At 37.1% G+C, this 25,630-nt stretch overlaps 1 protein-coding gene across 10 annotated transcripts in view; it reads right to left on the bottom strand.

Moving 5' to 3' along the window:
* Nucleotides 1–25,630, bottom strand: part of Csmd3 (CUB and Sushi multiple domains 3) — a 1,211,921-nt gene that overhangs the window by 429,936 nt on the left and 756,355 nt on the right. For all 10 annotated transcript variants that reach the window (XR_001781523.2, XR_003951374.1, NM_001081391.2 and 7 more), the window contains one exon: nucleotides 471–653. Coding sequence is in view for 8 of the 10 variants with exons in the window: in NM_001081391.2 (NP_001074860.2) it covers nucleotides 471–653 (183 nt within the window). In the remaining 2 variants the exon portion in view is untranslated. The remainder of the gene's footprint in view (nucleotides 1–470; nucleotides 654–25,630) is intronic.

Raw genomic sequence — 25,630 nt, forward strand, 5'->3', positions numbered from 1 at the left:
TAAACAGTAATGGATTTTATGCTATGAACTCTATGCCTTACCATGAACACCTTCATTCAAAAATAAAAAATGGCATTTACATAAAAGAGAAGCCTGAAATATTTTCATAATTACGATTACTAATAAGCATTTTTATTTTGTGAAAATAAATGTGCTTATTAGAATTAGCTATGATATCTAATTTCCATAAGAAATGTGTCATATATAAAGCACAAAATGCTACCCACTTGTTAGAAGAATGCACTGTATATATATATATTGCAATTGCCAGTGAACTCTGTTAACTTTATTTAAATCTGTAATGAATTTTATAATTCAGCATAAGCACATGTGTTAAAGATAGTATCACAAAGTGCTCCTCATTCAAAAATAATTACTTGGTTCCAGCTCTTTGCAATTAATTACAAAAGCAATTATATGCAAGGACAGGGTAACATATGCCATCTAGAAGCAAAGCATTTGGTACTCACAGATACAGATGGGTATATTTGCAGACCATTGGTTATTCTCTTGACAAACAATGGATTTCTCTCCAATTAATTCAAACCCAAACTGGCATTCAAACCTTAAAACATCACGATTAGAAAAACCATCGCCTTCTCTAATTCCATATAACGGTGTGCCAGGATCGCCACAGCTTTCCTTCTCAATTTCTGGAAAATAAAAGACAAAACTTAACTTTTAGCGTTGCATAGTATGATACCTGCATTATATGTGTTCAATATACACGTTTAATGTGATGATACTTGAGAGCAGAAGGATGGGGTTTCCATTCTCCATTTTATTCCTGTTGTGCCACTATTGGGGACTGGATTTGATAGTGTTCTTTGGAGGATAAACTGATGCACGCAAATAGAAACTTGCATTGCTTTCTTTTACTAGAGTAGCATCTGGAGTGATTATAACTAATTAGGGTGCTAGAGGTCAGTACTTTAGCAGAAGAATATGACCAGATTTAGATTTTTTTTTGTTCACATTACAGATACATATATACACTCAGAAATATAACCATATACATTTCTTCCAAATCCTCAACTTTTTCTTATCATTTGTGGATTATACAAGAGATTATGGTCAGAGAATGAGAAAGTATTATCCACCTTCTGTTTAAAATAACTTGCTGTTCTAGCCCTGGTCTAAGATAGGGTCCCAATGCCTGCCTGCTGACTGGTATCACCTGAAACTTTAGTCCCAGGGAATCTGGTGATTGCCTCCAGGCTCTCCAGGCACCAGGCACACACATAGCAAACATATATGCATACAAAGGAAACATTAATACATATAAAATAAAATGTTTTTTTAAAAAGTGTAGAAAGAAAACAAACTTTTTAAATTAAAAAAAAAAAAAGTATAGCTCTGAGAGGCCCTACAAGCAGCTGACTAAATGGACTGAAGTGGAGGACTCCTGTGGTTGGCTTAGGGGAAGGCTGGAAGATGCTGAGGAGGAGGGTGACCCCATAGAAGACCAGCAGTCTCACCTAACATGGACCTCTGAGATCTTTGTGACACTGAGCCAACAAGCAGGCAGCATACACTAGCTGGTTTGAGACCTCCAACACATATAAAGCAGAGGACTGTCTGTTCTGGCTTCAGTGGGAGAAGATGTGCCTAACCCTGCATAGACACGAGGCCCCAGGAAGTGGGAAGGCCTGACAGATGTGGGGGGATGTACACTTGGTGACAGGGAGAGGAGAAATGGGGTAAGGAATTGTGGGAGGACTAACTGGGAGGTGGGTAATGACTGGACTGTAAAAAAATAAAAGTAATAAAAACAAAACAAAAAACAAAACAAAACAAAAATAACAAAAACTGTATAGAATCTCCTGCACCAAACATTTGCACATCCAACAATGACTAATTTTTCTGGAATTTATCTATTGTACATTTTCCAGTGTTTTTTATCCAAGATTTTATACTTATAAAATATGTAAGAGCAGAAACATTTGAGTCTTTGAATATGTAAAAATACTTCCCATGAACTACCTTTTTTCCTATAAGTAGCATACAATATATTGAGTTTTACTATGTTTTTATTGTGATTTAAAGCCTTCTTTCTTTCTCTTTATGGTTTTTTTAAAATCAGATATTATTTATATCTCAAATGTTGTTCTCTTTCCTGGTTTCCCCCCGAAAAACCCCTATCTCCTTTCCCCTCCCCCTGCTCACCAACCCACCCACACCTGCTTCTTGGCCCTGGCATTCCCCTTCACTGGGGCATAGAGCCTTCACAAGACCAAGGGCCTCTCCTCTCACTGATGGCCAACTAGGCCATCCTCTGCTACATATGCAGTTAGAGCCATGAGTGAGTCCTATTATGTGTACTCTTTGGTTGGTGGTTTAGTTCCTGGGAGCTTTGGGGGTACTGGTTATTTCTTCCTATGGGATTGTTAACCTCTTCAGCTCCTTGGGTCCTTTCTCTAGCTCCTTCATTGGGAACTCTGTGCTTAGTCCAGTGGTAGGCTGCGAGGATCCACCTCTGTATCTGTCAGACATTGGTGAAGCCTCTCCAGAGACAGCTATAACAAGCTTTTGTCAGCAAGCACTTGTTGGCATCCACAAAAGTGTCTGGGTTTGGTGATTGTGGGGCACTCTCTGGATGGTCATTACATCAGTCTCTACTCCACATTTTGTCTCTGTAACTTCTTCCACGGGTATTTTATTCCCCCTTCTAAGAAGGATTGAAGTATCCACACTTTTTCTTCTTGAATTTCATATGGTTTGTGAATTGTATCTTGGGTGTTCTGAGCTTCTGGGTTAATATCCACTTATCAGTGAGTACATACTGTGTGTGTTCTTTTGTGATTGAGTTACCTCACTCAGGATGATATTTTCAAGTTCCTTAATTTGCCTAAGAGTTTCATAAATTCATTCTTTTTAATAGCTGAGTACTAAGTCATTGTGTATATGTACCACATTTTTCTGTATTCATTAGATGCCAAAGAACCAAATGACCCTATTAAAAATGGGGAACAGAGCTAAACAAAGAATTCTCAACTGAGGAATACTGAATGGCTTAAAAGCACCTAAAGAAATGTTCATTTTTCTTTGTAATCAGGGGAATGCAAATCAAAACAACCCTGGGATTCCACCTCACACCAGTCAGAATGGCTAAGATCAAAACTCAGGTGACAGCAGATGCTGGCAAGGTTCTAGAGAAAGAGGAACACTCCTCCATTGCTGGTGGGATTGCAAGGTGGTACAACCACTCTGGAAATCAGTTTTGTGGTTCCTCAGAATATTGGACATAGTACTACCTGAAGACCCACTAATACCAGTCCTGGGCATATACCCAGAATATGCTCCAACGTGTAATAAGGACACTGTGTTCATAACAGCCTTATTTATAATAGCCAGAAGCTGAAAAGAACCCAGATGTCCCTCAACAGAGGAATGGATAAAGACTTATTTCTTAACTAAAGAATTCTAGAGTTGTCCTTGCAAACCGTTAAGTCCTTAGAAGAAACCCCTTTTAAACCACCAAAGTCCACAGGAGATTTCACTTACTGCCATCTCTGTGGATTCTTCCATTTTTGTATCCATTTTTGATATCAAAGAAAGAAGTTAGTAGTTTCATAGTTATAGAACGAGATAATGGCTATTTGAATCTTAGAACGTTCAAAAACTACCATATGAACCTGTATGGCTTATATGTATCAATTAAGTATTAATTAAATTATATGAAGGATTATTCTTATATGGAACTGGTTTTATTTTAATTTTATGAGCAGTAAGAGCAACTTCTATATATTAGAAGTGATGCTAAGAGGTAAAAGAATAGCAGAACTGTTACATGGTTTTACCTAGTACTATAATAAATTGTCAAACAGCTTCATATGTTTTTCTGGTGATTACAGTACATACCTGTCCTTTCATCACTTCAGAGGCAGAGGCCAAAAAGAATCAGCTGACAGTTTTCATGGGCTACACAGTAAGTTTGAGACCAGCCTCTGCTGTATATGATACCATCCACAAACCAAAACCCCAACAAAATCATTCTAATTCTTAAAAATGTTTATTTGTACTTATTAGATGTTATTGCTTATACTTGTTAAGTTTTACAATTATATTAGCCTGCTCAAAGGATTAGTTCAAATATCTTTGACAATTTTTGATCAATTCTACTGTTTTACTTTAGTTGAGATATATTTCTTTATAGTTCTACCTTTGTTTCTTTTAGACCATTTTTATTTCTACATTTGGGAAGAAATATTATAGAGTATTTACTCATATTTTTAGCTCTTATAGTTTTGTAAAAGTAAAATAAGTTGCCTCTCAATTTTCTTCTACATACTGCTTTGAATAAAAATGTATTATTTCTTCTAAATACTCTATTTCCATTTTTATTTAATATTTTATGTGTAATTGGGACTTCAAATTTTTCAGTTGGCATTTCTTTATATTTGTTGTTTTGCTATTATTCATTCTTTGAGAGTTTCATTTAATATGTGTTGGTTAAATTTACTGCTTTACCCAATTCTTCTCATACTGTGCTCTATTTCCCCCAAACTATTTTGTGTCTAATTTTTGTTTTATCCCTCAAGAACAATTTGTACTGCTAAAGGATTCTTGTATGTATGTTCTTCTATTTAGAGAGTGATGGGCTTATCAGGGCCGAAAGTCTTAGAGAAAACTGTTTCCACACCTCCTAGTAGCTAACAATTGCTAATAGGTCAACAGCTACATGTCAAACTGTGTGACCAACACCCATCTTTATGCTAGGAACAGGGTTGGATTTGGCATCTACAGTTTGCTGGTCAAACCACAGAAAGTTTATATCTTGAGGTGGCCTGTTATATCCAGAAGATAGTGTCTTTTTCTTGTCATCCATTGCCTTTGGCTTCTACATTCTTTATTATGCAATGATCTCTGAGCCTTGGGAAGAATGCACTGTATATGTGTTCTTTTTAAGACTGGGCTTTCTGATGTCCCTGATATTCCGTACCTTGGCCAGTTGTGAGTCACTGTGTTAACCACAATCTACCACAAATACATGCTTCTCAGATGGAAATCTAATCATCAATAGACTAGAGATCCATTGATGTACAGCTATAACAATTTATCTTTAAAAAACAAAATAACATTCAGTCTATTTAATAGAATAATAGTACTTGGTTGTCCCTAGAGCCTATAGCCTCTCTAGCCACGTAGTGTTCAACCAAGAAAAGAGAAAGTTATGCATTTCTTTTTGTGGTGTGTAACTTAGTTCCAATAAATAAGAGGTTGATTACTCCTCTGATACAACTGTACCATAATATCAGGAAGGGTTCCCAGCTGAGTCCAACTAATATTTACTTTTCTCCTCAGGTCATTTTGTAGCAACTTCCAGAATTATGAAAGCTAATCAGTAGGTTTATTTATTTATTTATTTATTTATTTATTTATTATATTTAAATACACTGTAGCTGTCTTCAGACACTCCAGAAGAGGGTATCAGATCCCATTACAGATGGTTGTGAGCCACCATGTTGTTGCTGGGATTTGAACTCAGGATCTTCAGAATAGCAGTCAGTGTTCTTAAACCGCTGAGCCATCTCTCCAGCCTCGCTAATCAGTAGAGATGAAAGTTTTAGGTCTATAAAAACTTGATTTTGTCATGTTGTATGTTACAATTATGTAATTTTTTTCCAGAAAAATACCCGCCGTCAAGTTTTGGATAATAGCAAACAATGATAGCAATAATAAGTAATGTTTGGAGATCTATTTCTATTCATTTCTAATACTTTTTTTATTTCATCCAATGTATGTTTGTTTAGGAATAATGTTGAATGAATCAATAGTTTGCTTTGTATTTCATCATAGTCAAACTTTTTAATGTGCCTAATTATTTTGTATGGTTACACTGATAACACTTAACATAAATATATCAATGTCCAACAATGAATGTATATGTTAGAATATTTCATTAAGGTTAGAGAAAGTTTCCTTCAGATATTTCAAAAGATTATTTTATTGTTCTTTGGACACTTTAATGTGACAAGTAGTATGCAAAAGATTGGGGATACATTAGTGAATAATGATTACTCCTCTCTGAAGTCACCATACCACTGAACATTTATATAATCATAAAGCAATAAATAAATACTATGAGTTGAAAAGGACTACCAGGAAACAAGAGCACAGAAAAGCTTATGATTGGGGAGGTGGTGAATGAGACATGCAAAGCTTTACTACCGTTACACTTTCTATTGAGATGGTTTACTTGAGAAATGTAGATCATTATTTATCTAAAAATATCTTTAGAACTAACTCAATGTCTCATGGGAACTATGTCAATGCTCCCAAAGACATAGCCAATTCCTACTAAGCCCCATTTTTAAATTCTATTATCTCATACATTACCAAATTTTGAAGCAAAATTTCTGTATATCAACCACTTGAGAGAGAAAAAAAAAACACATTGAAACTACATACAAACCATAGTGTCATACATTTAAAACCTGAAGAAATCTGTGTCCATCTAAAGGCTTCATTATACCTACCATTTAAACACAGTCCAGAGTTTAAAAGCAAATTTGTTACTTCATTCTCTTGGATCTTATAAGCCTTGTATATTTCTGTATCTATACATATGTATTATGTATACATATAAATATACATTGTATGGATATGTGTTTTGTATATATTTTTATGTAAGTCACATATGTGTATTATGTATATATTCATACATAATATTTTCACATGTATCCATGCATATATATATAAATATAAATGCACTTTATTATCATTTTTTATTTAGACATCCATTTTATGAGTATAATTTGACCTTTACATTTTACTTGACTATACATATAGCTCAAGAAAGTGAGTTCTTAGACACTGTATATCCACTTATGACCTATTATGTAATAAATATATTATGGTGTATAAATGAAAAGTTATCATATAAAAAGACATGAGGTTATTACTAAAAAGAACTCAAAAATGGGATAGTTATACAGAACATGTATAGAAATCATATAATGGTTGTATTTACTATATCTTTTGAATTATCTAAACCTTGTAGAAAATTTGCAGTTGAAGAATATGAGTTCTAGACTCTTCTATTAATTCATATTTTACCATATGTTTTATATCCTCTATGGTGGCAATGAAGATTAACTCACAAGAACACATCATTGCAAGGATCCTGTGCTATCTAGCATTCTGTAGAAATAATTGTAGAGCTGATCATGTTGGCTGACTTGAGTTGGTAATCTAAAAGACAGTTTAATGTACTACTTCTGATTCTTTTTCTCTTGTTCTTCTCTAGGACTGGTTATGTTAGAGTATGAAGCCAAGATTACATCAAGCATTCATCTCTATATAGTTGTCCTCTGAATATCAGATGGGATATCTCTTATCTCTATCTCTATATCTATTTTTATGTGTGTGTGTGTTTGTGTGTGTATAAATTTTCCTTAAGCTCTGAACATGCTTAACTAGTGTATTAACTTCCCTTCATTTGCTGTAATAAAACAATGAATAAATCAACTTTAGTATGATAGGGTTTATTTCATCTTCCAAGCCTCTGATCACAATATATACTTGGGAATCTACTCTCATTTGCTTTATGTTATTGTAATAAACACCATAATGGACAGCATTATGGGAATAAAAAGTTTATCATCATGAATAGTAAGGGCGGAAGTTCAAATAGGAACATGGAAAGAGGAACTAAAGCAAAACTGCAGGGGAATGATACTGGCTTACTCTCTGTGGCTAGCTCAGCTCACATTCATATACAATCCAGGACAAGGAGCCCAGGGGAGGCACCATTGACAGTGGGTTTTGCATTTCTACCTCACTAATTAAGAAAATATCCTGTAGACACACCAATATGCCAATAGGATGGAGGCAATCCTTCTACTGAAGTTCCTATCTTTCAAGTGACTCCAATTTGGGTCAAGTTGACAAAATAAAATGCCCCACAGAGAAGCTCACAGAACAGTAATATGGGGACAATTTTTTCAAATGAGGTTCTTTTAAGTGCAACAAATGTAAAAAGCCACACACTTCACAGCAATATACCACTTGTTTTATTCAGGATATGCTATACCGAAAAAATATAATGTACCACAGAAAAACCAATTCAAAACAAGAAGAATTTAGTTCCTCTTCCAATGCTTCTAGGTTTTATTGTCTCATAACAATTTCATCTCAGAGTTTCAAAACAACTGGGATTTATTTCATTAATAAATGGTCTTTCCCCAAGAAGTCATGTAAGTATCCTTGAATTATTTGCAACTAAATTAGTAAGACACAAAGTGAGTATCCAGTCCCCATAATGATAGGCAGGCACCATAGGGTAGCACCTGTTTGTCTTCCTTTTCGTCCACATTTTGAAGGCTGAGAAAAAAGCAGAATGTAAGCAATGGACAGGGTATGGAAAAGGGTATAGGAGAGGGGTAAGGGAGGGAGAAGAGAGAGAGAGAGAGAGAGAGAGAGAGAGAGAGAGAGAGAGAGAGAGAGAGAGAGAGAGAGAGAGAGGAGAGAGAGAGAGAGACCTAAAATGAGGTTGCGAGGTCAGAGGCAACATGAGGAGAACATTCTGAATATAGTATATTGAAAGCAATATTGGAGACAGTTTTAAATGGCCAAGTCTGAAATTTTTGGAAATGGTTATTTCAACACATTTTTTTTTTTTTTAGTCACCAAGTTAACTTTGATCCTTGATGCCTAAAGGAATGTACTCCAGCTCTAAATTCAATCAGATTTCCTAAGAACCTCATCAGACCTCAAGGTGACATAGAACCACACATTGATCCTACTCCAACTTGACAACAGTTGACATGGTAATTCAAATGTTTCACAGAGAAGCCACGTAGGTTAAAAGCAACTGATCTCTAAAAGTTCCAGTTTTGCTGATTCTTAACATTAAGAAGTCTCTTGGGAACCTCATTACCTCAGCACCTGGCCTGCAAAGGTTGAGAAATACAAAACTACACAGCTAGAAAAGACCTTGTGAGTTCAACTACATTCTCCTTTCCAGTATCTCAGAAAAATGAGACCTCAGTCAACATTTAAAGAGACAGAGAAGGAAATCCATAACCGGTGGGGAAAATGTAACACAGTGTGTGGATGTATGTGTGTGTGTGCTTTGTGTGTGAAATAATATAAGCACAAGTTGCTTTACATTCATGATGAAAACATCTGCATTTTTTTGTATTTTTAAAAGTTTATTAGGAATTTTCTTCATTTACATTTCCAATGCTTTCCCAAAAGTCCCCCATACCTCCCCCTACCCCCAACTCCCATACTCACTGACTCACACTTTTTGGCCCTGGCGTTCTCCTGTACTGAGGCATATAAAGTTTGCAAGACCAAGGGGCCTCTCTTTCCAATGATGGCAGACTAGGCCATCTCTGATACATATCAGATAGAGACATGAGCTCCGGGGGGTACTGGTTAGTTCATATTGTTCCACCTATAGGGTTACAGACCCCTTTAGCTCTTTGGGTACTTTCTCTAACTCCTCAATTGGTGACACTGTGACCCATCCAATAGCTGACTGTGAGCATCCACTTCTGTGTTTGCTAGGCCCTAGCATAGCCTCACAAGAGACAGCTATAGCAGGGTTCTTTCAGCAAAATCTTCCAAGTGTATGCAATAGTGTCAGCATTTGGAGGCTGATTATGGGATGGATCCCCAGGTATGGCAGTCTCTAGATGGTCCATTCTTTCGTCTCAGCTCCAAACATTGTCTCTGTAACTCTTTCCAAGGGTGTTTTGTTCCCAATTCTAAGAAGGGGCAATGTGTCCACAATTTGGTCTTCATTCTTCGTGAGTTTCATGTGTTTTGAAAATTGTATCTTGTATTTTGGGTATTATAAGTTTCTGGGCTAATATCCACTTATCAGTGAGAACATATCTCATGAATTCTTTTGTGATTGGGTTACCTCACTCAGGATGATGCCCTCCAGGTCCATCCATTTACGTAGGAATTTCATAAATTCATTCTTTTTAATAGCAGAGTAGTACTCCATTGTTTTTAATAGCTGAGTAGTACTCCATTGTGTACCTGTACCACATTTTCTGTATCCATTCCTCTGTTGAGGGGCATCTGGGTTCTTTCCAGCTTCTGGCTATTATAAATAAGGCTTCTATGAATATAATAGAGCATGTATCCTTCTTACCAGTTGGAACATCTTCTGGATATATTCCCAGGAGAGGTATTGCGGGATCCTCTGGTAGTACTATGTTCAATTTTTTGAGGAACTGCCAGACTTATTTCCAGAGTGGTTGTACAGGCTTGCAATCCCATCAACAATGCAGGAGTGTTGCTCTTTCTCCACATCCTCACCAGCATCTGCTGTCACCTGAACTTTTGATCTTAACCATTCTGACTGTTGTCAGGTGGAATCTTTGGGCTGTTTTGATTTGTATTTCCCTGATGATTAAGGATGCTAAACATTTGTTCAGGTGCTTCTCAACCATTTGGTATTCCTCAGGTGAGAATTCTTTGTTTAGCTCTGAGCCCCATTTTTTAATGGGGTTATTTGATTTTCTGGAGTCCACCTTCTTTGGGTTTTTATATATATTGGATATTAGTCTCTGGTGAAAAGTCTGGTGTAATTCTGATAGGCCTACCTTTATATGTTACTTTACCTTTTTCCCTTACTGCTTTTAATATTCTATCTTTATTTAGTGCATTTGTTGTTCTGATTATTATGTGTTGAGAGGAATTTCTTTTCTGGTCCTGTCTATTTGGAGTTCTGTAGGCTTCTTGTATGTTCATAGGCATCTCTTTCTTTAGGTTTGGGAAGCTTTCTTCTATAATTTTGTTGAAGATATTTTCTGGCTCTTTAAGTTGAACATCTTCATTCTCATCTACTCCTATTATCCATAGGTTTGGTCTTCTCACTGTGTCCTGGATTTTCTGGATGTTTTGAGTTCAGTTCTTTTTGCATTTTGCATTGTCTTTGATTGTTGTGCCGATATTCTCCATGGAATCTTCTGCACCTGAGATTCTCTCTTCCATCTCTTGTATTCTGTTGCTGATGCTCGCATCTATGTTTCAAGATTTCTTTCCTAGGGTTTCTATCTCCAGCGTTGCCTCACTGTGGGTTTTCTTTATTGTGTCTACTTCCCTTTTTAGGTCCAGTTTGGTTTTGTTCATTTCCATCACCTGTTTGGTTGTGTTTTCCTGTTTTTCTTTAAAGACTTCTATGTGTTTGGTTGTTTCTTCCCATTTTTATTTAAGGACTTGTAACTCTTTAGCAGTATTCTCCTGTATTTCTTTAAGTGAGTTATTAAAGTCCTTCTTGATGTCCTCTACCATCATCATGAGATATGCTTTTAAGTTCCATTCTAGCTTTTCAGGTGTTTTGGGGTGCCCAGGACTGGCTGAGGTGGGAGTGCTGGGTTCTGATGATGGTGAGTGGTGTTGGTTTCTGTTAGTAAGATTCTTACATTTGCCTTTTGCTATCTGGTAATCTCTGGGGTTAGTTGTTATAGTTGTCTCTGGTTAGAGCTTGTTCCTCTCATGATTCTGTTAGCCTCTATCAGCAGACCTGGGAGACTAGATCTCTCCTGAGTTTCAGTGGTCAGAGCACACTCTGCAGGCAAGCTCTCCTCTTGCAGGAAAGGTGCACATATATCTGCCTTTTGGACCTGCCTTCTGGCAGAAGATGAATCCCCGAAACAGGGCCTGTCCCAGAAGATGTGTTGCTTCAGTCTGTCCCAGAAGCTGTTAGCTTCTGTAGTCCACACTCTTACCTGAGCAGACCAGTCTAGGAGGGATCCGACAACCAAGATGGCTCCCCCAGCTGCTCTGGCAAAGCCCACCTGGACAGGGTGGACACCTCTCCCCCGGTAGGGAAGGTGCCTGGATGTCTAGAGCTCGAAACAGGGTCTTCCTCAGAAGCTGTGGAGCTTCTGCCTGTCCCAGAAGCTGTCAGCTTCCATAGTCCACACTCTCACCTGCACAGACCAGTCTAGGAGGGATCTGGGAACCAAGATGGCTCTCCCAGGTGCTCCCAAAACATCTGCATCTTAAAGTCCTTCATATTAGGTACAAAAGCTCAATAAAACTAAATGGAAAATTCAGAATGGAGGCAAATTTCCTCTGAAACCAGGCTTGCAATGTTCACAGAGCTGTTATAGAACCCAGCCAGTAGTGCAAATCAGAGACTCTTTTAAGTTAAAGGATCAGGGGCATTTAATTAATGCTCACTCGTTAAGTATATCTCATTTTAAGATTATTTTTCTTTATTATTGATTATTTTATTTATTTACATTTCAAATGTTATCCCTCTTCCCAGTTTCCCATATGCAAACTGCTATCCCCCAACCCCCTGATTCTATGAAGATGCCTCCCCACTCACTCCCCTACTCACTGCCCTAGCGTTCCCCTCCATTGGGACATTGAGCCTTCACAGAACCAAAAGCTTACCCTCCTATGTATGACAGATAAGGCCATCCTGTGCTACATATGCAGTTGGAGCCATGGTCCCTTCATGTGTATTCTTTGATTGGTGGTTTAGTCACTGGGAGCTCTGGGGGCCTATGGGGTGGCAAACCCCCTCAGCTTCTCCATTCTTTCCTCTAAGTCCTCCACTGGGATCCACTTCTCAGTCTGTTGGTTGGCTGCAAGCATCCACATTTGTATTGGTCAGGCTCTGGCAGAGCCTCTTAGGAGACAGCTATTTCAGGCTCCTGTTAACAAGTGCTTCTTGGCATCAGAAATAGTGTCTGGGCTTTGTGTATGCATGTGGGATGGATCCCCTGGTGGGGCAGTTTCTGGATAGCCTTTCCTTCAGTCTCTGTTCTGGTCTTTGGCCCTGTATTTTCTTTATACAGGAGCAACTGTGGGTTAAAATTTTTGAGATGGTTGGGTGGTCTTATCTCTCAAACAGGAGCTGTGCCTAACCTCTGGATATGGGCCCTACAGGTTCTCACTCCCCTTTGCTGGGCAGTTCAACTAATGTCATTCCCATTGGGTCCTGGGAGCCTCTTGCTTCCTGGCATCTGTTCTTTATGTTGGCTACCCCAGCTCCTCAGAGGCTCTGCCAGAGCCTAACCAATACAAATGTGGATGCTTACAGCCAACCATCAGAATGAGTAGGGGATCCCAATGGAGGAGTTAGAGAAAGGAATGGAGAATCTGAGGGGGTTTGCAACCCCATAGGCTGCCAGAGCTCCCAGTGACGAAACGGCCAACCAAAGAATACTCATGGAGGGATCATGGCTCCAGTGCATATGTAGCAGAGGATGGCCTTACCTGTCATTCATAGGAAGGCAAGCCTTTGGTCCTGTGTAGCTCCCCATCCCCCATTAGTACACACCCCTGTTCAATTTCCTGATCCTCTGTTCATCTCCCCTATCTCCTCCCACATCTGATCCTGTCCTCCTTTTCCCCTCCCCACCTTTCTTCCTTACAAGTCCCTCCACCCTCTACCTACCATGATTATTTTAATACCCCTTCTAAGTAGGACTAAAGCACCCACACTTTGCTCATCCCTCTTCTTGAGCTTCATATGGTCAGAAAATTGGACATAGTATTAGCTGAGGACCCAGCTGTGCCAATCCTGGGCATATATCCCAGAAGATGCTCCAACATATAACAAGGACACATGTTCCACTATGATTATAGCAGCCTTATTTATACTAATCAGAAGCTGGAAACAACCCTGGTGTCCCTCAACAGAAGAATGGATACAGAAAAATTTGTACATTTATACAATGGAGTACTATGCAGCTATTACAAAAATGACTTCATGAAATTCGCAGGCAAATGGATGGAACTACAGTATAACATACTGAGTTAGATAACCCAGTCACAAAGAACACATTTGGTATGTACTCACTGATAAATGGATATTAGGCAAAAAGCTCAGAATATCCACAATATAACTCACTTTAAGATAATAAAACTTCTATATTTGACAGAATTATAAAACCATCATGTCTGAGTAAGTACACACAGTTAGCAAACTACATATTTTGAATAATTTGACTTCAGGGAAATAATGTATGTTTGATATATGCACATATATTCTGATTTTAATAGTATATGCTAGATACATATATCAAAACATCAGCTGATACTTCATGAAACTATAAAATTTTATGTATTAAAGATAAAATGATTTATAAATAGTGCATTTTTCATTTTAATCTACATGTCTTATTACTTGAGTTATCATCCATGTATGTTGCATAGGCTGTTGCTATTTTTTTTCCTTAAAACTAGTCTTACTTCATTTTTAGAGTTGTGATATCATATTTAGATGCCATCAGAATACCTTTGTGTACTGTCCATGAACACCTATGAGGAGCTTGGACTTTTTCATATATCCAGAATACAGGAATTTATTTTACATAGAAGTTAATTTCAATCCTTTGATATTCACACTTTCTTCTAAAAATGATATTCCCTGGCTTTTATTCAAGACTGCTCAGCAATTATGAGGTTAGCCTGTTCTGTTTCAGTAGAATACATTGGCGTATAAGAAGGTGGAACTAATATTATTTCAGATAACACTCTGTATTTTCTAACCCAAATGAAAGGAAGCAAGTTATAATTATAAAATTGAATATTGTTAATGAGATATTTCTTGAAACTTAACAATAGGCAGAAATGTACCACAATGTGACAACTCCAAAAGGAAGACATTATGTTCTAATCTGAATCTGCTAGCTTTGTAATTTTATTTTATGTATTTCAGGTACAATTTAGTGCAATGTGGTTTGCAGTAAACTTTTTATGAAGAAAAACATAACTATACTATACATGCTCTTTAGTAGAGGGAATTTAAAACCTACAGTTATTAAATTCAAGGTGTAAATAACACACTTCAGATCCATGTTTATTACTGACTCGCCAATTGTACTTGAGACTGTTGCGACGATAGGGCATAGTATCTTTTAATATCTCAGCATGTGCCACTTTGATAGATCAATTATTTTGAATTTAAAGTACTGGAGAAAAAGCAGGTTCAGAAGGGCTTAGTGGCTTCTCTACCAAAAACAAATTATAAAGTATTTTGTTTAGAGCAACGTAATGTCATCCCAGAAAGACAAGAGTAATGTTTCATTAGAAGCTTGTAATCTATGTGAAGCAAAGCTACAAGAAAGTTACTAAGTTAAGTGTTATCTTCCACTAGATTTTCCTAACCTGTCACCATGTTCCCACAGGATGGTGGCCCTTGTCAAGGCACTCAGTGTGACCATTCCTTCTCAGAGCTGCTGTTCCATCATCTAGCAAGTGTCTAAGACTTCTACCTTCCTAATTTTTTTAAATGCTCATTTTTTTGGTGAAGACTTCTAATATTTTAAAATAACACAGCTTATAAATGTTGTCAACAATCAAATGAAAATAAGTCAAATACTTTTTGAAATAACTTGGAGGCATTTTTAAGAAAAAGAGAATGACTATCCTTTAGGAAAATGTATAAATATTTAAAAACTGAAACTAATTAATAAGTCAATGACAAATTCTATTTTAAATCATGGGGAATACTGTAATTCAAACTGTAAAAGACTGACTTACAAATTTACAAGTGAAGCCATTCCTGTAACTTGCCTTTAAATAGTATCCTCAGCACAGGACCTACAGTTTATATTTTTAGTTTGTTCAAAAGAACACTCAAGCATTTACTCTAAGTTTGGTTGTAGGAAACCTGGAGTCAGAAAAGGCAGAGAAACAAACATTCAAGAGTAGGTTAATTTTACAAACTTCACATCAATAGACCCAGTGATTCAGCTCATTCTAAACCATTTTACTGTTAATTTTTCAGGTTGGATGTTCCTATTTGCCTAGTCATTCATTTACCCATTCACCAAATCTCATGTGTCCTCTACAATAAACTTTCTGAATTTTACAGTGTTCCAAATTTTGGTACTATATAAGTGTATAAATAACATACTAGAAAGAAATATACAAAGAAGCACTCAAAAGAAAGGTAGTTAAATACATTATTCAGGTAGGTAGATGTAGTAGAGACATAGTATTAAGGTATTAAGTGAAGAGTTCTATGTAGGATTGAGAAAGAGAGGCTTGGGAGCTAACTCAGCAGGAAAGTGCTTACTGCATCATCTTTTATTTTATTTTATTTTATTTTATTTTATTTTATTTTATTTTTTAATTGGATATTTTATTTACATTTCAAATGTTATCCCCTTTCCTGGTCCCCCCGACCCCAGAAACCTCCTATCCCATTCTCTCTCCCACTGCTTCTTGGAGGGTGTTCCTGTACCCACCCATCCACTTCCACCTCCCTGCCCTGGCATTCCCTTACAATGGGGCATTGAGCCTTCACAGGACCAAGGGCCTCTTCTCCCATTGATTCCTGACATGACCATTCTCTGATACATATGCTGCTGGAGCCATGGGTCCCTCCAACCTCTTTGGCTGGTAGTTTAGTCCCTGAGAGCTTTGTGGAGGTCTAGTTGGTTGATATTATTGTTCTTCCTATGGGGTAACAAACCCCTTCAGCTCCTTCATTCCTTTCTCTAACTCTTCCTTTGCGGACTCCGTGCTCAGTCCAATGGCTGGCTGAAAGCATCTGCCTCTGTACTTGTCAGGCTCTGGCAAAGCCTCTCAGGAGACAGCTATATCAGGCTCCTGTCAGCAAGCACTTGTTAGCATCCACATTAGTGTCTGGGTTTGGTATCTGTATATGGGATGGATCCCCAGCTAGGGCATTTTCTGGATGGCTTTTCCTTCAGTCCCAAGTACCAGATTTTTTTTTTTTTTTTTTTTTTTTGTCCAGCTTGCAACTATAGAGTCAAAGGAAACTGACATATTTTCTTTTTTTCCTCTTCTCTTCTCTTTTCTTCTCTTCTCTTCTCTTTTTTCTTTTCTTTCCTCTTTCTTTCTTTCTTTCTTTCTTTCTTTCTCTCTCTCTCTCTCTCTCTCTCTTTCTTTCTCTCTCTCTCTCTCTTTCTTTCTTTCTTTCTTTCTTCTTTTGCCTTTATTTTCAGTGTATACATATGTGCACAAACATGCACATGTAAAATAAGTAAATAAGTAAGATAACTAACTAATTAATAAATAAAATCTTTAAAAAAGTAAGAAAGAAAAAATGAGTAGAATTTTAAATAGATATAAATTTCATGGATTTTCATCCTGGTACATTAAATGTTGTATGGTTGCAGTTTGCGACATTTTAGACAGAAGAAGCCCTTTTATTAAAGAAATGATGTTATGAAACAAAAGGACAAGTTTGGAAAAAGACAGTCTCATACTGAATTTCTAGATAGCGAGAAGACACAGGGTGTCTCAGGAACACTCTGTAGGGACTTTTACTATTTCAAGCAGACAGTAGCTATTCCCAGAGCACTCCAATTGCACATATCAACAGTCACACAGCCCTCATGTGGAATGAAATAAACAATGTATAAAGTCAATTAAGGAGTCATGACCCTGTTCTCTTAGGAGATTACAGCCCAATGACAGGCAGTCACATGAAAGTATGAGGGAGCACTTCATTTATAAGGGGACTCCACATAGCACTGTTCATCTGCAACCTCACTTAACCCATCCATTTTTTTACACATTTTCTTTTGAAGTACCTTGAGTGAAAGAACAAAGTGAAATATAGATTTTTGTCTAAATCTCTGTAGCTAACTGTTTAAAAGAGTTTGCAAGCAAGGGGAAATCAATATTTTCTGAACTATAATAGCAATCAAAGTAAATGGATTTTTCTTTCGAAAGAATGATTCCTGCTAGCAGCCCAACAGCTGCCATCAAAAACTTCACAACACTGTTGCTCTTACTGTGTCTACCATATGGTAGAAGTATATATAATTATTTGAGGGCATAGCTTTGTATATCTATAAAGCAGGGAAGAAAAATCAGCAACTCTTACTTGTGACTATCAAAGACCACATAGAGAAAAGCCAGAGTGTATCAAATGAACAGGATATGTCTTTGGTTTTAAATATAAACGCGTTTAAATAGTAGTAGCTGTTATGGAATTAAATTTCCTATCTACACAATTTTGGCAATTAAATCAATAGTCACTGTGTTCCATATGTGCTAAGAGGTACTGGAGAGATTAAGTCCTCTCTCAAAGAAATAGTAATATCTTTCTCTACTTTATTGTGATAGGACATTCTGTGATCATAGAGTTTATTTTGATTCATGGGTTTTTGGCCAATATCAGAGAAACCTTGTTTGCTGATTTATATCCCCCACTACACTTCAGCCAGCTTTCTTTTTCTTTTCTTTTTTTTTCATTGAATATTCACTTTACATCCCTATTGCAAATCCCCTCTTCTCCTGTCCACACCTCTCAACACACAATCCCTTCCCCCATCCCCACCCCTTCTCCTTTGAGAAGAGGGAGGACCTTCTTGTGTATCAACCCACCTTGGCACAACTCACTACAGTACTGGGCACATCCTCTCCTTCTGAGGCCAGACAAGGAACAAGATCCACAGGTGGGCAACAGAGTCAGGCATAGCCCCAACTCCAGTTGTAAGGGGACCCATATGAAGACCAAACTGCACACTGGCTACATATGTGGTTGGAGGGTGCTAGATCCAGCCCATGCTTGCTTTTGGTTGGTGGCTCTAGGAGCCACCAAGGGTCCAGGTTAGTTGGCTATTGATCTTCTTGTGGAGTCCCTAACACTTCTGGATGCCTAAACCCTTCCCCCAACTCTACTATGAGACTCCCTGAGCTTCATCTAATGTTTGGCTGGGGATCTCTGCATTCCTTTCCATCAGTTGCTGGGTGGAGACTCTTAGAGCACAGTTACGCCAGCATAACAGACTATCAATAACAGTGTCAGGGATTAGTTCTTGCCCATGTGATAGGTCTTAAGTTGGGCCAGTCATTGTGTGATCATTCCCTCAGTATCTGCTCAATATTTATTCCTGCACATCTTGTAGGCAAGACACATTTTGAATTGAATGTTTTGTTGGTGGGTTGGTGTCCTCATCCTTTCACTAGGATTTCTGCCTGGTTATAGGAGGTAGCCACTTCATGCATGCTCCTGGTTGGTGGCTCAGTCTCTAGTTAGTTGAGACTGCTGGTCTTCCAACTGGATTGCTCTCCCCTTCAGCTTCTTATTTTTAAATTATTGGTCTGGAGCTCTCCCATGAGGCTGGATTGGCTGACCAGGTATCCTCAAGTATCCACCCATTATACCTATCTTGTGCTGCCAACTATCAATGTATCACACCTGCCTGAGGTTTTTGTTATTGTTGTTGTAGTTGTTGTTGTTTTGTTTTGTTTTGTTTTTTAATGCAGGTTGTGAAGGATCAAGCTTAAATACTTTAAGACTTTGCTGAATACAGCTAACTCCACAGGTTCCAGAAAAACATTTTCATACCTAATTCTCCATTATCTTTATCTTTTTGTATACTGCATCATTGATTATATAAACAATTCGTTCAAAAAAAGAATCTGATAAGAAAAATCTAAAGTTTAATTTACATTCCGATACTACTTCTAGAAAATTATAGAAACAACTACTAAAATTTTCTTTTTCCCTTTATTGAAAATGTATTCCTTTTTCAGGTAATACATCCTGATTACAGTTTCCCTTCTACTCCTTCCAATCCTTCCAAACGTCTTTTTCCCTCCAGAGCCATCTTTTTTCTGTCTCTCATTAGAAAATAACAGTTAAGAGATGAGATAAAAACAAAGCAAAATAAAATTAATTAAGATAAAAAAAATGTCAAGTTGAAGTTGAACAAGGCAAACAAGAAGAAAAAAACAGCCTAAGCAAAGGCCAAAGTGTGAAGATAACTACTCTGTACATACTGATCCTACAAGGTATTACATTTTCCCTCGGTCCTTGCTGTATTATATATAGATATAATTATATCATCTCATCTACATGTTTTTTATTTCCTGTGACCTTAATATACAGTTAAATATAATAACTGTGCTGTTTTCATATTCATACTGCTATACTAATACCTATATAAAAATAAATATCATTATGTACTGTAGCACAGACCTATAATCCCACTACTTAGGAGCCCGTGACAGTATGATCATAATTTTGAAGGAAAACTTATATGAATATATAAGAAAACACTGTCTCATATAAAAATAAAAAATAATTGAAGGAGTTTCTAGCTCAATAGTATTGTTTTTCCAGGACATAATGTCCTTGATTCATAGAATGTGTGATGTATATACATATAATATAAATATAGCTTAGCTTAGCACTTATAATGTTCTAAGTGTCATAATATGGAATAAGCATAACATAATATGTCTTAAGACAACATTTAATTATTCAAGAAAATTGTAGCAATACAGCTTCAATTTCTCCATTCACTAAAGTAATGTTGACTTAGCTCTTTAAAATTATTCAGTGTTGAACTGATAAGTATAAATTTGACATTTATAATGATTGTTCACAAATTTTCTAAGATTAGTTGACCCCAGAGTCATCTGTTCAGTGTTTCTCCTTTGCTTGCTCTCAATTAAGACACTTGACAATGGTTATTGAATTTTCACTAGGGATTACTGGAAAAAAGGGATTACTGGGAAATCATGTGATGAACAGACAAAGACATTATAATGAAGATTTTGTTTTTGCTTTTTTTAATAACTAGGCATTGAGTTCAACACAAAATATGATTTGGAAATAAGACTCTTCTCACCTCCTTTTAGCAGAGAAATTTCACTATTGGCAAATGGCTATTAAAAGTTCTTATTTTCCAATATCTAGATTTATTTCCAAATGTTAACTATATCTCTTGCTTTTCTTAGAAGTTAATATTGTTTCTTCAAATATCTCTAAGCCATCTATTTGAAATACAGTCAAAAATATAGATAGTACTACAGCTCCCTTTTTATGAGAGAAGGAAGGAGGCATTTAAAATGTTATAGTTCTGCAAGGCATGGTGGTACACACCTTTAATCCCAGCACTTGGGAGGCAGAGACAGGTGGATTTCTGAGTTTGAGGCCAGCCTGGTCTACAGAGTGAGTTCCAGGACACCCAGGGCTATACAGAGAAACCCTGCCTCGAAACCACTTCCCCCCCAAAAATAAAAAAATTAAAAAAAAATGTTATAGTTCATTTCTAAAAATCCTGAGGGCTTCCTATGTTTTTAGACTAAGGAAAAGTTATCTCAAGTATAGGTAAATTTTAATAGGATATGTAATAGTGGCACAAATTTCTCTTAATTGGATATTTATTCTATTTTTTAAAATATAATTTTAAGAAAATGTATGTTAGGAGACAATTTAATGGCCTCTTATGAAAGATAAAATAGCCCTTCAGGTCAGGCCCAGCACCAGGTTTCCGCAGAGTCTGCAGAGACCCCCAAGGTTCCCAGAGCACTCTCCATGGGATATTAGGATCTCTGGTGAGTGGAACACAAATTCTGCCAGGAGGCAGGTTGAACACCAGATATCTGAGCACCTTCCCTGCAAGAGGAGAGCTTGCCTATAGAGAGTGCTCTAACCACTGAAACTCAGGAGAGAGCTAGTCTCCCAGGTCTGTTGAATGAGACTAACAGAATCACAAGAAGAACAAGCTCTAACCAGAGACAACTATAACAACTGACTACAGAGATTACCAGATGGTGAGAGGAAAACATAAGAATCTTACTAACAGAAGCCAAGACCACTCACCATCATCAGAACCCAGCACTCTCACTTCAGCCAGTCCTGGGCACCCTGACACCCCGGGAAAGCTAGACCCAGATTTAAAAGCATATGCCATGATGATGGTAGAGGACATCAAGAAGGACTTTAATAACTCACTTAAAGAAATACAGGAGAACACTGCTAAAGAGTTACAAGTCCTTAAAGAAAAACATGAAAACACAACCAAACAGGTAGAAGTCCTTAAAGAAAAACAGGAAAACACATCCAAATAGGTGATGGAAATGAACAAAACCATACTAGACCTAAAAAGCAAAGTAGACACAATAAAGAAAACCCAAAATGAGGCAACACTAGAGATAGAAAACCTAGGAAAGAAATCTGGAACCATAGATGCAGGCATCACCAAAAGAATACAAGAGATGGAAGAGAGAATCTCAGGTGCAGAAGATTTCATAGAGAACACTGGCACAACATTCCAAGAAAATGCAAAATGCAAAAAATATCCTAACTCAAAACATACAGGAAATTCAGGATACAATGAGAAGACCAAACCTACAGATAATAGGAGTAGATGAGAATGAAAATTTTCAACTTAAAGGGCCAGCAAATATCGTCAGCAAAATTATAGAAGAAAACTTCCCAAACTTAAAGAAAGAGATGTCCATGAACATACAAGAAGCCTACAGAACTCCAAATAGACTGGGCCAGAAAAGAAATTCCTCCTGACACATAATAATCAGAACAACAAATGCACTAAATAAAGATAGAATATTAAAAGCAGTAAGGGAAAAAGGTCAAGTAACATATAAAGGCAGTCCTATCAGAATTACACCAGACTTTTCACCAGAGACTATGAAAGCCAGAAGATCCTGGACAGATGTTATACAGACAATAAGAGAACACAAATGCCAGCCCAGGCTACTATACCCAGCCAAATTTTCAAATACCATAGATGGAGAAATCAAAGTATTCCATGACAAAACCAAATTCACACATTATCTTTCCACGAATCCAGCCTTTCAAAGGATAATAACAGAAAAAAGAAAAAAAAAAAACAATACAAGGATGGAAACCATGCCCTAGAAAAAACAAGAAAGTAATCCTTCAAAAAACCAAAAAGAAGACAGCCACAAGAACAGAATGCCAACTCTAACAACAAAATTAATAGGAAGCAACAATTACTTTTCTCTTAATATCAATGGACTCAATTCCTCAATAAAAAGACATAGACTAACAGACTGGCTACACAAACAGTACCCAACATTTTGCTGCTTATAGGAAACCCATCTCAGGGAAAAAGACAGACACTAGTTCAGAATGAAAGGCTGGAAAACAACTTTCCAAGCAAATGGTCTGAAGAAACAAGCTGGAGTAGCCATTCTAATATCGAATAAAATCGACTTCCAACCCAAAGTTATCAAAAAAGACAAGGAGGGACACTTCATACTCATCACAGGTAAAATCCTCCAAGAGGAACTCTCAATTCTGAATATCTATGCTCCAAATACTAGGGCACCCACATTCATTAAAGAAACTTTAGTAAAGCTCAAAGCACACACTGCACCTCACACAATAATAGTGGGAGACTTCAACACACCACTTTCATCAATCACAATCGACAGATTGTGGAAACAGAAACTAAACAGGGACACAGTGAAACTAACAGAAGTTATGAAACAAATGGATTTAACAGATATCTACAGTACATTTTATCCTAAAACAAAAGGCTATACCTTCTTCTCAGCACCTCATGGTACCTTCTCCAAAATTGACCATATAATTGGTCACAAAACAAGCCTCAACAGATACAAAAATATTGAAATTGTCCCATACATCCTTTCAGATCACAATGGACTAAGAGTGATCTTCAATAACAACACAAATAATAGAAAGCCAACATTCACGTAGAAACTGAACAACACTCTTCTCAATGATACCTTGGTCAAAGAAGGAATAAAGAAAGAAATTAAAGATTTTTTAGAGTTTAATGAAAACTAAGACACAACATATCCAAACTTATGGGACACAATGAAAACATTTCTAAGAGGGAAACTCATAGCTCTGGGTGCCTCCAAAAAGAAATTAGAGAGAGAACACACTAGCAGCTTGGCAACACACCTAAAAGCTCTAGAACGTAAGGAAGCAAATGCACCCAAGTAGACTGCAGGAAATAATCAAACTCAGGGGTCAAATCAACCAAGTGGAAACAAGAAGAACTATTCAAAGAATCAACCAAACAAGGAGCTGGTTCTTTGACAAAATCAACAAGATAGATAAACCCTTAGACAGACTCACTAGAGGGCACAGGGACAAAATCCTAATTAACAAAATCAGAAATGAAAAGAGAGACATAACAAAAGATCCTGAAGAAATCCAAAACACCATCAGATCCTTCTACAAAAGGCTATACTCAAGAAAACTGGAAAACCTGGATGAAATGAACAAATTTCTAGACAGATACCAGGTACCAAAGTTAAATCAGGATCAAGTTAATGATCTAAACAGTCCCATATCCCCTAAAGAAATAGAAGCAGTCATTAATAGTCTCCCAGCCAAAAAAATCCCAGGACCAGATGGATTTAGTGCGGAGTTCTATCAGGCCTTCAAAGATGTAATTCCAGTTCTGCATAAACTATTCCACAAAATAGAAGCAGAAGGTACTCTACCCAATTCATTCTATGAAGCCACAATTACTCTGATACCTAAACCACAGAAAGATCCAACAAAGATAGAGAACTTCAGACCAATTTCCCTTATGAATGAGGATGCAAAAATCCTCAATAAAATTCTCGCTAACCGAATCCAAGAACACATTAAAACAATCATCCATCCTGACTAAGTAGGTTTTATTCCAGGGATGCAGGGATGGTTTAGTATATGGAAATCCATAAAAGTAATCCATTATATAAACAAACTCAAAGACAAAAACCCCATGATAATCCCGTTAGACATGGAGGAAAACATTTGTCAAAATCCAACACCCATTCATGAAAAAAGTCTTGCAAAGATCAGGAATTCAAGTCCCATACTTAAACATGATAAAACAATCTACAGCAAACCAGAAGCCAACATCATAGTAAATGGTGAGAAGGTAGAAGCAATCCCACAAAAATTAGGGACTAGACAGACAAGGCTGCCCATTTTCTCCCTACCCATTCAACCTTGTACTTGAAGTCCTAGCCAGAGCAATTTGACAACAAAAGGAGATCAAGGGGTTACAAATTTGAAAGTAAGAAGTCAAAATATCACTTTTGCAGATGATATGATAGTACATATAAGTGACCCTAAAAATTCCACCAGAGAACTCCTAAACCTGATAAATAGCTTCAGTGAAGTGGCTGGATATAAAATTAACTTAAACAAGTCAATGGCCTTTCTCTATGCTAAGAATAAACAGGGTGATAAAGAAATTAGGGATACAACACCCTTCACAATAGTCACAAATAATATAAAATACCTTGGCGTGACTCTAACTAAGGTGGTGAAAGATCTGTATGAAAAGAACTTCAAGTCTCTGAAGAAAGAAATTTAAAAAGACCTCAGAAGATGGAAAGATCTCCCATACTCATGGTTTGGCAGGATAAATATAGTAAAAATGGCTACCTTGCCAAATGCAATCCACAGATTCAGTGCAATCCCCATCAAAATTCCAACTCAATTCTTCAAAGAGTTAGAAAGAGCAATCTGCAAATTCATCTGGAATAACAAAAACCTAGAATAGCAAAAACTCGTCTCAAGGATAAAAGAACCTCTGGTGGAATCACCATGCCTGACCTAAAGCTGTTCTACAGAGCAATTGTGATAAAAGCTGCATGGTACTGGTATAGCAACAGACAAATAGACCAGTAGAATAGAATTGAAGACGCAGAAATGAACCCACACACCTATGGTCAGTTGATCTTTGACAAGGGAACTAAAACCATCCAGTAGAAAAAAAGACAGCATTTTCAACAATTAGTGCTGGAACAACTGGCATTTAACATGTAGAAGAATGCAAATTGATCCATTCCTATCTCCTTGTACTAAGGTCAAATCTGAGTGGATCAAGGAACTTCACATAAAACCAGAGACACTGAAACTTATAGAGGAGAAAGTGGGGAAAAGACTAGAAGATATGACCACAGGGGAAAA

The sequence above is a fragment of the Mus musculus genome, chromosome 15 (assembly GCF_000001635.26).
Source record: "Mus musculus strain C57BL/6J chromosome 15, GRCm38.p6 C57BL/6J".
Classification (NCBI taxonomy): domain Eukaryota; kingdom Metazoa; phylum Chordata; class Mammalia; order Rodentia; family Muridae; genus Mus; species Mus musculus.